Source organism: Aspergillus luchuensis, chromosome 1 (assembly GCF_016861625.1).
Source record: "Aspergillus luchuensis IFO 4308 DNA, chromosome 1, nearly complete sequence".
Taxonomy (NCBI): Eukaryota; Fungi; Ascomycota; class Eurotiomycetes; order Eurotiales; family Aspergillaceae; genus Aspergillus; species Aspergillus luchuensis.
Genome location: NC_054849.1, coordinates 850,466 through 864,780, shown reverse-complemented (window position 1 = coordinate 864,780; position 14,315 = coordinate 850,466). Strand labels below are relative to the sequence as shown.

General features: G+C 49.2%; 3 protein-coding genes across 3 annotated transcripts; 1 reads left to right on the top strand and 2 right to left on the bottom strand.

The window, feature by feature from the left end:
• Positions 1-14: 14 nt before the first annotated feature.
• Positions 15-3,049, bottom strand: RDH54 (DEAD/DEAH box helicase; the record flags this gene model as incomplete). The annotated part of the gene is made up of 2 exons (XM_041685658.1): positions 15-2,706; positions 2,775-3,049. The coding sequence occupies 2 exons, from the start codon at positions 3,047-3,049 to the stop codon at positions 15-17; spliced, it is 2,967 nt and encodes a 988-aa protein (XP_041537020.1).
• A 458-nt stretch (positions 3,050-3,507) lies between these two features.
• Positions 3,508-5,303, bottom strand: AKAW2_10299S (putative choline transport protein; the record flags this gene model as incomplete). Its single annotated transcript, XM_041685645.1, has 5 exons — positions 3,508-4,264; positions 4,316-4,808; positions 4,867-4,946; positions 5,005-5,051; positions 5,121-5,303. 5 exons carry the CDS (start codon positions 5,301-5,303, stop codon positions 3,508-3,510), a joined length of 1,560 nt encoding a protein of 519 aa, XP_041537019.1.
• Positions 5,304-10,076: 4,773 nt separating this feature from the next.
• Positions 10,077-11,568, top strand: AKAW2_10298A (uncharacterized protein; the record flags this gene model as incomplete). The annotated part of the gene is made up of 5 exons (XM_041685634.1): positions 10,077-10,078; positions 10,183-10,290; positions 10,372-10,653; positions 10,709-10,842; positions 10,901-11,568. Coding segments are annotated over 5 exons (1,194 nt in total).
• Positions 11,569-14,315: the final 2,747 nt, after the last annotated feature.

The following is a 14,315-nucleotide window of genomic DNA, read 5'->3' as shown; positions in this document are numbered from 1 at the left end:
AGTCGATATATGAATCAATCCGAATCCGGAATAACCACAACCGAAGAAGACGCCAGAGTCCCGTCCTTGCCATCTTCTTTCGTCTTAGGCTCAGCCTCAGCCTCAGCTGCTGCTGTACTGGCCTTCTTGAAGACGTATTCAATTCTATTACCGTCCTCATCTTTGAGCAAAGAAAGGAGCACATCGTCGTCGATGGTTGATTCGAGTTGTTCGGCGGTATCTGTATCGGTGGCGGTGAGATGGACGGGGTCTATGTGACAGTATTGTGATAGGGATTGCTGGATTCGGTTCTTTTGTTGGTTCGCGGGTTCGGTGTTGTCGTCGTCTTCATCTTCGTCTTCATCGTCACCCTCGATTTTGGTCCTCCCCGCCCTTGACCTGCGAGTTTTGGGTCGGGATCTGGATCTGGATTGGATTAGGCGCTCTTGCTTCTCCATGTCTACTTGGGAGGCTTTAATGAGGGTAGGAAGATCGGGGAAGTCTTCGAGGGAGCTCGAGGATGAGTGATCGTCTTCCTCGTCTTCGTTCTCAGTCGCTGTTGGTGGGACAAGTTGTCCGTTACCTCCACAGTCACAGCCTAATAGCTCGTGTGTTTGGCACTTGCTTTCTTCGTCTAGACGGAACAGGTCTTTGAGTTCGTCCCGCGAAAACTGGGCCACACTGTCCCTCTTCTCCATGACGCTGTCGGCAAGCCCTATTTTGGTTACTTGACGCTGCCAGATCTTCTCTTCGAGGCTGCCCTTGAGGAGGATGCGGTATATTCGGCAGTGACGCTTTTGGCCATCACGATGAATACGTGCCATGGCTTGGATGTCGGTGGCGGGATTCCAGTCCACGTCGAATAAGACGAGTCGACTGGCACCTATGAGGTTTAGCCCGGTACCTCCAGCTTTTGCGGACAGGAGGAAGGCGAAGCAGAGGTTCGATGGAAGGCGATTGAAGTCCTCCACCAGTGATTGTCGTTTCTGCGCGGGGGTGGAGCCATCCAGGCGGAGAAAGGGGAGGGAGAGAGACGTGAGTAGGTTTGCTAGTAGATTCAAGGTAGAAGTGTAGTTGGAGACAAGGACTATTTTCTCCGAGGTTTTTGTGCGTAGACCATCGAGTAGCTGATCCAGGACACGGAGTTTGGCACTTGATGAGGGAGTGAAGTGGCGTAGGAGGTTCGGTGGTAAAGAGGATAAGAGAGCGGCGATGGTCTCGCTGGGCTTCTCATTCACATCTCTGGGTGTAAGCAGAGATGGGCTATTGCAGAGCTTTTTGAGGATAGTGATAAGTTGGAGAGCACTCTCCGAGTTTCCGAGGGCGCTTTGAAAGACTGGAGAGGCGAGGACGTTCTGGTAGATGGTCGCTTGCGTGCGCGTCGCCTTGCAAAATAGCACATACTCTGTCTTCGGAGGGAGATATTTAGCCAGGATATCGGCTGTTCTTCGAAGCATGAATTTGGAGGTGAGCTCTCGGAGCTCCTCATTCCTTGCCTCTCCCTTCTCTATGTCCTTTCTAGTCGCCTCGGGCTGTCGGCTCTTGACGATCGGGCCCTCGAATTCCCTAACAAACGACTTAAAAGTTCCCAAGACGCCGGGGTTGACAAGGTCTACCGCGGCAAAGAACTCCTTCAAATCATTCTGAATAGGTGTACCAGATAGAATGATTCGCTTTGTCGCATTCAGGGACTGGATAGCTTGGCCACTCTTGTTCTGAAGCGTCTTCAGTCTGTGACCTTCATCGGCAACAATGATGTCGACCCCGTTGCTGTTGGCTAATCCTTCTTGCACCGATCTGAGCTTCTCATATCCCACAATCATCACACTGTAAGCCCTTCCTCTCGTAAAATCAGTGAGCCGTTTCCTCTTGTCATCGAAGACAAAAACTCCAATTCGTTCATTTCCAAGCCACTTGCGAAATTCCTTCCTCCAATTATTGATTAGAGTGACCGGACAAACAATAAGAGCTTTCTTAACAACCGGGGGACTATCGTGTACTGGGTTCTGCTTCAGAAGTGTCCACAAGAGGGTTATGGTTTGCAAGGTCTTCCCCAATCCCATATCATCTGCTAGAATAGCCCCTTCACCGTTGAATGGCCTCATTCCCATAACACATTCATACAAGAACTGAACACCCTCGCGTTGATGAGGTCGCAAATGTTTAGCCAGAAACGGATCGACGACAACATCAACAATTTGTTTTCCCTTTGGCACCGAATCCGGCCGTTTCATGACCAGCGCTCCAGGCTGACTAGGATCATGGCGTGGAACCGGCTTCTCCAAAGGTGTGGGTGGCAAAACAGTGCTTTCCAACAACGGCCTTTTGTACATGCCAGTGACCGTTCCTTTCCTCGAAGCAGGGTTGGCGAGCGTTGGTGCATTAGGCTTTGCAGATTGACTCTTAGCAACAGTCGTCGAAGCAGAAGTACCAGTACTGCTTCGAACAGGAACGAATGCTTTGGTAGGCGGTGTTGTCGAAGGAGGTGGCGCCTTTTTCGCTTGCAGATACTGACGACCAGACAAGTACTCTTTCTTAGACATTTCGGAATCGACTTCCACTTCCTTGCCTCCGATCGATAGCATAACACCGGGTTCGAGGCGGGAGCCATATATCACCCGTCCCATGTCTCTTCCGGAAACATCCTGCAAGTAGGCGTAGCCATCGCGTATTGTCAGGACACCGTCGCCATCCCACGTTTTATTTTTCTTCGTAGTGACTTTGCGCCTTCGCAGCTCGTTAGCCTTGATAGCTATCATCTAAGGACCGAATAGAACAAGATAGACTGCACGTACCATAGGACATTGAAATACCTATCTCCAGTGACATCGCCAGGACTTACTGATTCAGCTGAGGGTTCCACATCCTTCTTGAGTTGAGTTAGAGGCTTCACCGATCGTCCAGCGGCCGGAGTGGTGTTCTCAACATCTGCCGGATATTCTGGCTGTAAACGCGGCTTCTTAGCGGGAGGGCCGTCGGCTTCGGAAGTTTCAGTTGGCACAGCTGGTCTTGAAACGGTAGGCTGAAGGGGCTTCCTCATAGAAGGAGGCTTGAAGGGCCTAAAAACCATCACGATCGATGGTTCCTGATGCTTTCTGCTGGACAGTTGCACCGTGGAGTTGATGAGTCTTTTCTGCTGCACGCGACAGCCTCGAGACGCGCGGGTGTCGCGACATCACGTGATGATACAGTGCTTATTGCCTATTACGGCAGGAAGGCATGCCGCGCCTTGTAAAGTGTATATGTTATAGCATTTTCATCGTCTACAGGGTATTTAGACTTCTATGGAAGCTTTGGAAGGCTTTGCATATTCTATTTGGTTACTGAGCACGGTGTGTTTCCATCTACGGAGCTCAACGCATTGCACCCGAACCAAATCACTATCAAGATTATATACAGCTCATAAAGATTATTCTAGATATATGTGCGTCAAATAGAGCACAGCATTTAGTGATAAGCCAACAACATTGCTCGTTCTGATGCGCCTTATGTTCATAATCCATGAACATCATCCTAATCTAACAACGCTTAGTCCGCGTCAGCCACAATCACCTTGTCGGTCATAGGAATAGACTTGGGTCCCTCATAGGTGTTCATGCGGAAAAGCCACCAGACAGCCACAAAAATCGTCAATCCTCCAGTCATCAGACTGGCGTAGTTCATCGAAGCGGCATCGGTGGGCAGGGCGTAAGGGAAACAGAAGATCACAACAAAGGCAAGAATGTAGATGCATGCCAAGAGGTTGATAAAATATCCGATACGGCCCATCCAGAAATGACCAGGTGCGAACGAGGACCGGCGAGTAAGCATATGTGGAAAGATGGCGGCGAAATACGAGAGACTGGACAGCTGCACGAAGCAGCCAACGAAAGCGTTAAAGGCAGTGGTGGATCCGACGTAGATGCAAGCAAGAATAGTGACAATGCCACCGCATACCAGGGTGGCATTGAAGGGGTTGTGCATCCGCGTGTTGATATGTCCGAGCCAGCGAGAGAAAGGAGTCGCTCCGTCACGAGAGATAGTCCACAAGGTGCGACCAGCAGTGATGTAGCAACCAGCGCAAGTGATGACTGTGGGTATGAAAGCCACGATAAGCAGACCGATTGCACCGCCCCTGGATCCTGTTGCTTGACGGTAAATCTCGGCAAGGGGGAATCCGTAGACGCTATTGATGACTGCGTCGAGATCGGTGATTGAATAGAAAATGGCCATCATGTAGAAAATACCGGTGATGAAGCCGACGCCCATCTGAGCCAGAACAGCTTTGGGAATGTTACGGCTCGGCCTATTTATCATTAGTATACCGAAGATTTTATCGTCATAATGGGAAATTTACTTAGGGATTTCCTCCGCGAGGTGTGACGAGCAATCAGGAGTGCCCACACTGTATGCTCCATTGAGCATACCGGCAACAAAAACGAAGCCCTGGCTAGAATATCCGGTATCGTTTTCCCAGCTACTCCAGACATCCTTGCTTGTGGCATAGCCTGAGCCCTTAACATGGGGCATGACCGCACACACGATGATGGTGATTAACACACCGGCCAAGATGAAGAACATTCCAAGATTGCCGATATGTGGGAGGAACCGGTTCATAAAAAGGACGATGCAGCAGCAAAGCCACGTGCAGATGATGAAGCTGACAAAGATATGCCATGCCTGAGGGACGAAGCCAGGATGCATGAGGGCATACATAGAGACAGTCTGCTGCCCTAGGATAGCGGACATGGAGGCAGCACCGAGAATCCAGGCGAGGGAGTTCCAAAAGCCTGCGAAGAAACCGCAAACACGTCCATATCTTCCCGCTGTGATCGAAGCCCAGTGATAGACTGGTAGTTCTGTCAGCAACCTAACAAAGTCATGATCAGTATTTATAGAAGAGCATACCTCCACTAGCAGAAGGCATTCCAGATGCCAGTTCAGCAATCGATGCTGCAACAAGCCAGTAGCAAACTGAAACAGCAATACTAGAATCATGATTAGCGATGGCCTTGGGCCTTCCTCCAGGGTTAAGTGGCGTCATACAATTCGTAAATAACACCTGATGGTCCTCCATTGCTCAGTGCAGTTGTCTAGAAAGATACTGTCAGTTGATTTACTCTACCATAAGTATGAAAAGCGTCGAGGCTAGCTTAGCATACCACACTGCCACCTTGAGCAATCCATGTATTTCCAGTCGTAACAGCGACAGCGCAAATACTCAGTAGACTGAAGTTCCGTTCGACTTCCTGACGATGACCTGAGGCGTTGACCACTTCAATCGAAGTCGAATCATCCCCAGCCTCGGCTGTTCCCACTTTCTCTATCTCCTTCTCGGCGGCCATTTCGATGGACGAGGCGGATACGCAGAAGATTGTAACTGGATCTGGAGACGAAGAGACGAGACGGCAAGACGTATATGTCGATAGAGGCGTACAAATGAGAGATTATTTCCGAAATTAATCAGCGAAAGACTGCTCTTGTGCTTGAGGTAAACCAATCCAGGCGACGAAAGCAATAGTGTATAGAGACCGACGAAGGAATGACTGAAGTTTGCGGGTATCGATTAATATGGCAGCCTCGAATTATTCAGGAGAACGTAGGCCTCGACATTGCTCCTCCGATGACCGTAAGACCGTGAAGAAAAGGGAGTATGAAGATCAGGGAAGTGAGCAGCACTGGGATGAGTCCCAGTTTATAGTTGATTGGGGAAAGACAGGCAGGACCCAGGCAGGGCACCCTCCTCTCTCTCACTATACAGCAGGGAGTAGACAGTATGAGACCGACCTAGCAGACCCGGTGGTTCTCCAACTGGTGGAGCATTCTGGAACCCTCAAAGGGAAACAGTCCAATCATTGCCTGAAGAGACTGGCTAGTGGTGGCCAACCTGGACGGGAGCGGGTCGGGAAGGGCTTCTGACTGGCTCCCGCCGGTCACTAAGAGCAGCAGCACGCGGAGAGACACCATTCCCAAAGGGGGAGCTGTAGCAGATATACCTTCATCTGCAATCCACTGATCCCCTCGTGGTTGAGGTTGATTTTAAGTGTGCGATCATAATTTGGATGGAATGGAGTCCGGATGGCAGGTGAACAGGTCTTCTTCCCCACAATGGGGTAACCGACTTCATCTGTGCTTTTTTTGAGAGGTCTTGGAGATCATGCTTGGATATATGTACAGTAGTACTGAAGACAGCAGGTGGATGTATCTGAGTGACAATCGAGTGTATTGTCAGAGGTGGATGATTTCACAGCGAAGTTCAGGCATATAGGATAGTGGAACAGAATGCCTTATCTACTACTCATGGTTGTTCGTTTTAGTCTAATAAGGAGCCCTGATAAGATACAACGATTAGAGAATTATAAACTTGATAGAAGCTTACAGACTGCTTCTACTCCCTGTGACATAGTGATATTTCTTATCTATACTAGACCCAAAATACTCGGCAAATTTTGCAGTGGTACCTACCTTCGGGGGATATTCTTCTTCATTGTCAGGTTCCTCGATGTGGAAGTAACTCACTCATAGCCCCGTCTGCTTAATGCCACCGAGAAAAAAAACCCATGTAACCACAGCTGTTGCCAAGCCCTGAAGAGTGGAGACCCTCCGATTGTGGAAATCGCGCCACGAATCCATCCGACCGTGGGCTTGACTTTCTTTGTTCTCTTTTAGACTAACCAAACAATGCCACTGACTTTTTCCATTCCCATTATCCATGGCGATTATTCACATGTTGTGATATGGTTACAAACTTGAGATAGTTCTCATATTCTTGAGCTGATGACGCTGAAACTCCCATAGGCGCGGGGTTTTAGCCTTGAACGTTCTAGTGCGCCGAAGGAAGTCCACGCTATAACTAGTAAGCCTGGCGCAGCGCTTACACTTGGGATGTTCGTTCGGCTCGGCCGGAGGTAGGACGTGGGTGCTTAGTGGGCAGGGGGGACTCAGCTACCACAGAACTAGCCCTTCAGCTTGGGTTGTATTTTCCGAAGGGTCTGGCCAACTCTTTAACGTAGTACTTCGTGGCGTAGTAGTATGAATGAATCAATGGCTTGGAAGAACGGACAGCGACATACTTCCGTCCCGTTTTTAATTTATTAGCGCAATTATTGTCTAGAACAATCAAACGGGCATTAAACATTGTGAGAACCCATTTCTTCCAGAACCGAAGCTGATCTCTTCTAGAAACAATAAGCTGTCTCACTTCGCACCTTAGCGTTCAGATAGTCTTCTCACTCAATATAGATCGAAGGATCTCTTGCAAAATGAAACCCATCTACCATCTACTCGGAGAAACACCGGGAGTCTCCCTAGCCCTTCATCAACGGCCCCTAATTAAGTAGGAGTGATGCGAAACGGCCCTTTTCTTGGGTTAATAGTTCACCCAAAACAATGGTAGTGATGGCGTAGCTGCAGCGGGATAGAATCCCGCTGTTCCAGAACACGGACCATACTCTAGATGACGGTGGATTTGGTCTAATGAAACCACACTATACAATCAAGTTTTGTTAATAATCCTCCGACTAAAACTGAGCCCAGTTGAAATCCTTCACCCTGACTGGCGTAACCCCCCAAAGTTTAATATAGTACATCCCTGCTAGTTAAGAATCGTCTAGGTTCACCGATCTGGTAATCGATCGTGTCCATCGCCTTGATTGGATCGAAGGATTCAGTCTAAACACCACCCTGCAGCCCAAGTCGGTGGTGATGTCGCATATAGGCATGGTTTGTCTGAAACTAGGTTGCCTTCCTTCGGGGCTTCCGAGGGCTGCTACATTTATTGTTAGAGCAGATTGAGCTCATTCACGGGCAGGTTCCGAAAGTATAGGGGGGTTTTGAACAGATACGAGGGGTGTATTGATAGAATTAATTGGGAGTAGCCATATTGCATATTATACTGAGCTGAAATTTAATCTTTAGGGGGTTCCTTGGGTTGTGGTCTTACTATCCGAGTTTCAGAGGGATCTAGAAGGGTGGATAGAGAGTAAGCCTACAGCACGCAGCGCGGGGTACCTTGCAGGGTGGGATGACCTGCGAATGCATAATCTTCTTGATAGATAAGGTATTAGTATTCGCATATATATTGTGCACGTACAAAGTCCTATGTACACAATCCATCAGGATCATGCCATGCAATAGAGCGAACTCAAAGATTTAGGGACACTTGGATCGTCCAGATGGTTACTGAAAGGACTAACAGACCCCCCTGACTAAGGTAGCATTGATTAGCTCGAGGCAGCAGCAGCAGCAGCAGCAGCAGCAGCAAGTCAAACAACAAGCTCCCAGTGTAACACCTACTTAATTGCGTACCACTCCTCGGTTAATCCACCACGAGATGGTGTCGCTTGCATCCTTCGTTAATAGCCCTGGTTTTCCCGAGGCTAGCCCGATCCTGCCGGGTCCATGATGCAGCTAAAGCCGCAGATGTTGACGTAGAAAACACAAATAATTCGCCGCAGAGATTATTTGTGAGTGGCTAAATGAAAAATTAATTAAGAAAATACGGCTCAACCCACCAGCCAGTGGTTTGAGATTTATGAATGGGCATAACCGATCGCCTACTCCACGGGGGAGATGGAATGGGCCCATGGCCCTATGACACCCTGGCGGGTTAAAGGAGGATCTACTCGAGATCGACTCACACGACCAAGGCAACAGGATGAAAATTTCTACTTTTACTTTTCTACATTACAAACTGTAGTAGTACCACGAAATTGGAGTAGTTGTACTTTGTAGGATGGGCCGAGCCTTCTCTTTTCTCTCATAGGCTTCAGCTAGCTAAATGCTTAAGTACTTTTCCCGGCATGGAACCGTCCTTTCCGTCTTGGTATGTGCAAAGAGCCAAGAGAGCTGGCCGGCTCGCAATATCGAAGCACAGGCTCGCTGTCTTTGCTGACTGGCTGAATTGTGGAGGAAGGGGGGGAGGGGGGGCACATTAAAGTTCACGGCTAAGTGGGGCCCCTGATCCAAATTAAATTGCCACTAGCGGGAGCCCACCGCAGAAAATCAAATAAATACACGCAGGCTGGTGGGTGACACAACTGTATTGTGTCCGTTTGGTGGAGTTTTTGGCCTTTGTGAATTAAATTGCACGTTCTTCGGTAGTCTAGTACTTAGGCGTGGTCAACGGTATAATTAGCTTCGCTCAAATTTCCCCCGTTTCCTGTCGCACTTGATATCGGGTGGGTTATGTCCACGAGCGAGTATATTGTGCTAAGTTCATACTTCATAATATCTATCTCCTATCAGCATACGCACAGAGGTTCAAAGGAGTCGCACAGTATACGTATGCAGCAGTGGAAGTGGGGTTCGATGGTCGATCGCTCCATTTCGTACCTGCGAACAATTGCTCCATGAATCAGGCGGCAAATATATGCCCCTCATATTGGCCACTCCTCACCGTGCTAGGAGTTGGGGGAAAAGGAAGAAGAAAAATAATTACATTCTCATGAGCATAGTACTAGTACTGTCACTCCAATAATACCTTCTCTTCCCGAAAGGAAGCAACAATGCTTGGTAAGGCCCAGGTACCGGACGAATGGGAATGGATGGACGTCGGCAAGTGTCCATGGTATACTTTTGGCCAGCTCGAATTCAATATTCCTACTTCCTCGCAAGGAACCTTGGATCCCCACGTTAATCCCTGCTAGTTTGGCGTCGTGGAGACAACCCATCCAGAGGCAAGCAGTAAGCAGTACTAGTAGCCTACTACTGTACACAGTAGTAGTGGAAGTAGTGGGAGTCTAGCTACAGCCCCGCAGCCGACTTGGGCCACTACGGATCCGCTTGTCTGATTTACTTCCATTCGGGCACTGTCCGTTCTAACCCTGAAAGTGTTGCTGCTGTGCCCCATGCGCTGCTTTCTGTCCTCAGAGGGTGTTAACTCTTTGGTACTAGTCTGGTTGATAAACCCGGCCCCGGCTCGAGTCCATACTATTCGCCCATCCACCGATGCACACGCATCGTCAAGGATCGTTCCTGGATTCTTTCATCTCCTCTACCCTGTCTTCCCTATCGCTACTATGTGGACAGCTTATACCTAAATCTGGATCGCTGATTGATTGACTCGGACGCATCATCCCTCGGCCAATGTGCCGGCCCTAGAACCTTATTATTGCAATATGTGCGTGAATCCTTTTATATCGACCCATGTCCCTTTCGGCCCCTGCATATGTACCCCCCTCCCTCAGGTGATTTCAATTGACCGGCCTTATCGCATTCCTCTAGGCTGCACTCAAGTGAGATGGCGAGCCTAGACTCTGCCTTTGCGACGAGCTTCGCAAAAGAGACATGGGCCCTATACAGCGTGGGAGTATTGGGGGCCATCCTACGATTGTAAGCTCCCTGGACCCAGAGAGATCTTTTGCGGATGACCGTGCATCTCAGTCTTTCTTACTGACCGTCTCATTCGTATAGCGTAGCACGAATACGCCGATTAGGTTACCAGAACCTTCAAGCAGATGATTACTTGATGCTATTCGCGGTGGTCTGGTATACTTTATTATGTGTCGCTCTCAATGAAGTCGCCTTTGGAGGCGGATCAAACCTGATGGACGAGAATGATAGAAAGCACTTAACGCCTGCCATCAAGGCGGATCGTGTCAGGGGAAGCAAATGGGTCTTTGTATCGGAGCATTCCTTCCTCCTTGCTATCTATGCCATGAAGGCATGCATGTTGGTTATATATGCCCGCATCACGTATGATTCTCTACCTAGCAAGCACTATTCTCCAGTCTAACATCATTGTTACCAGCGAAGGATTACGCCAACGAAAATGGGTGACTTATCTCGCTGTCTATGTCGCCCTTGGCTTCGTTGGCAATGAATTGTCTTTGTTCCTAATTTGCCGGCCTTTATCGAATTACTGGGCCGTGCCTACTCCCTACGGTCAGTCGAAGCGATAAGCCCTGCGAGAAATATTTGCCAGTCACTAATTTCTGTATAGACCAATGCTCGACATATCAGTACTATGAAATTGTTCAGGGATGTCTATCAATATCTGCGGACGTCTTCATGCTTATCATTGGCCTCCCACTTATGGTTCAAGTTCGAGTGCCTCTTAAGCAGAAGTTGATTCTCTTGATCCTATTCGGCATGGGAATCTTCGTCATTGTCGCAGCCCTCCTGAACAAACTCTATTGTCTCGTTCCTTCTCTCATCTCCTATGTTTACATGAACTGGTATTTCCGGGAAGCGACAGTAGCTATCCTGGTCACCAACCTACCCCTTGTTTGGTCTCTCCTTCGCGATGTGTTCCCCGCGCTCAAGAGTTGGACCGGAGGGTCACGACGCGGAACCACCGAACGGTATCGGACTGGTCCCTGGACAAGTAAGGGATCTGCATTTCGTCACTACGGTCCCCACAGTCAGTTGCAATCTGGCGAATACAGCATGCACAACTACAACCAGAGCACCGTTGTTGCGCCCCAGAAGACTATTTCGGAAGTCAGCCTGGAGCCGAGCGAAGATCGCGAGCCCAGCGAGGACGGCTCCGAACGAGCCCTCAGAATCCGACAGGATGTGACGGTGACGGTGGAGCGTGAGACACGACCACCTGAGTATTGGGAGTCCAAGAAGGCCCAAACTTCAGAAGGCCGACTCCCGGAACCATGAAGGACACGATTGTTTCATGATACTTACTTCCTTTCTCCGTGAAATCATTTTTCTCAACGCTTGTATAGAAACCTTTTTTCCTTTTCCTCTATTTGGACAACACTCTCTTGATCAACTTTCTTTCCCTTCACGGCACCTCAGGTCCCACTAGCGGACTGATCTGATAACGGTGTCCGCTTGACTATTGTACATAACTTGCTCGGCACCCCATCGCTTAACGTCCATATTTCCACTGATCATCGGCATGTGGGGGACCAAGATGCCGAGAAGGCATCCACTACGACTATGGTTCGGAAGATAGATGGGGGGATGTTTGGCGCTTAGCGACGAGGATAGACAAAAATTATTGTGATATATAGTAATAGATAGACAATGGACTATACGTTCATGTGAGCCGGTTCCAATTTCAGGCCGCGTTTGGCAAATGTTTTCCAGAAGGTCGTCTTCCCTGGGACCATCCGTAGCCTGCCGACCCGTGACCTGATCGTCCCGTGACAGGCCACTTTGGGGTTTACTTGCGAGTTACCGTAAGATATGTTTACTTTGGCGGACGTGCTACGTAATAATGGAAAACCTATGACCAACATTACCTGTCTCCTCCCCTCCCCAATGATGTGCCTGATTATCTTTCAGTTTACAGTCCCTCCCTATCTCTCTCCTCTCCGACGATCACCATGCTGGCTTCTGCGTCTCCAAACTTCAAAGGTGCTCTCCATGAGACTATGACGTCTGGTACGGGGGTTGGTTTGACCGCATCCATTCCATGGTCTCACTAAGACCGGTTATCAGGCGATACTGCATCTAGTAAAAGATCAGGTATCACTCGTCTACGCTTCTCTTTTTGACAACGGCGAACTTTAACATTGGTGTCCGTGCCAAGAGCAGACAGAGGCTGGCTGACAGGAACTTAGTTCACGCTCTGAAGTTAAAGAACTCCTACGGCCAAGGGGCAGGTGCCGTCCGAAGAAGCCGGGGCCTGATAAACTTCGTGCTGACTTGGTCTGCTACTAGGTAGTAACCTTAACTTCTACCGCGGCCTCTTTGGCAAGACTGGGAACCCACTATCTTCCGCAGAACTCACCAGCCATCATAATCATCAGTCATCCAACCATAATAAGTACCAGCAATCATCAAAGAGCGTCTCGGTCGGGTAGGGGTATCCTTTGCTGAGATTGGCTGTACCCAAACACCTATCTGCGCGACTATTTGGCAAGTGGTCCATGGGACCACCCACCCCATCCCCCACCCAGCAGCAACCACTTTAGGGAATGATCTTAAGTTTAGATTCCCCCGATGCCGAACTTCCATCATTCGGCCCACGGGTCTGTTCAGCGTGGACGGAAATAACTTGCTCAGGTGCGTACGCCGTACGGAAGGCATGGCTGAGTAGCAAAGCTTTCCACAAATCGAACGCATGCTTTGCGCTGTAAGGTACAGCGACAGTAGCCGCAGCCGACTACCCCAGTGATCGGCATTCGCACCACTGGCCAGCATCTCCAAGTCTGAGCCCAGTAGCACGAATCGCGAGCGCAGCAGGATTTGGAGAACTTCAACAAACCCCGTCATTCGCAGGGTTAGAATCGCAGTGTGGCGCTGGTTTGCCACTATACTACAGACTACACATTCGGTCTTTTCAGGTCGAAGTGAGACTAAGATTGTCCCTCAAAACAACACCGTTGTCTCGCTTTTCCTCTTTTTTAGGTATACAGAAGCAACTAGGCAAGGCTGTGCCAGATCTCGTCTCAGTCTCGGTGACAGCAGAATAGCAGATTGGTGTGGACCGCTTACGCCCGTGCCTTACCTCTCAAAGTCTGCCGTTTGAACTATTGAAATGTCTCCCGGGCTTGACTTTGGTTCATCAAATGTCACTTTCGCCCATTGTGCCCCATAGACTTTCGGAGTACCAGACTTTCACTTGAGAGAGAGGGCCACCGCTAAAGGAGAAAATCACGCACTATAATGAGCAGTTACTTGTCCCGCTAAGCGTTCGGTCCTAAGATAGTTTCTCTCACCCGAAAGCTTATAGATTCTCAGCATCTTGCGACAGTTCATGCAACATGCCAGCACGGTCCCCATTGCTCGGCTGCCTTTGCAGATTTCTGAGCACCCTGCATTATGGGTGATGGCACGGTACCACTTATACAGCTGTGCCTGGGATATTCAATATACACTATCTTTCAAAACACATGGGGTTTCAGCGTCTGGTCGCACAAGCCCACACCTACTTATACAGCATTTGAGTCTGTGATTTAAATTCTGATTGAAATAATACACCACGCGAGGCAGTAGATTCGCGGTACATCCTCTGCAGTTCGTCTTTGTACGGGGACTGCAGATCCACGTGGCTTTAGTTCAACGCATGCTGATCACCTCGGCGCGAACTGCTGAATCCCTCACTGACTGATTTAGCGTATGTTGGAGGGGAAGATTACGAGTCCTCCTGTGAGCTTCATGATCTCAGTTTTTTTGAGCCAGTCGATTAGCGTTCCCTCCGAATCATTCTGTGTTAGAGGGTGCTTCGTCCGAGACATGGGAGACGCCGCTGAACTTTGTTCACGGTTTTGAACATTTCCGACCAGTGCACCCCGAATTTCTCCCGTGGGCAACATGGCGGAGAGCAACCGTGCTGAGAGTGGGCTTGATTACTCTACTCGGTACCAACTCCTTATCCTATCGCAAATGAAGCTTAGAGCGCTTTTCAGGAGCAGACGCCGTTTTCTTGGTATGGATTGGTCTATGCACTAACC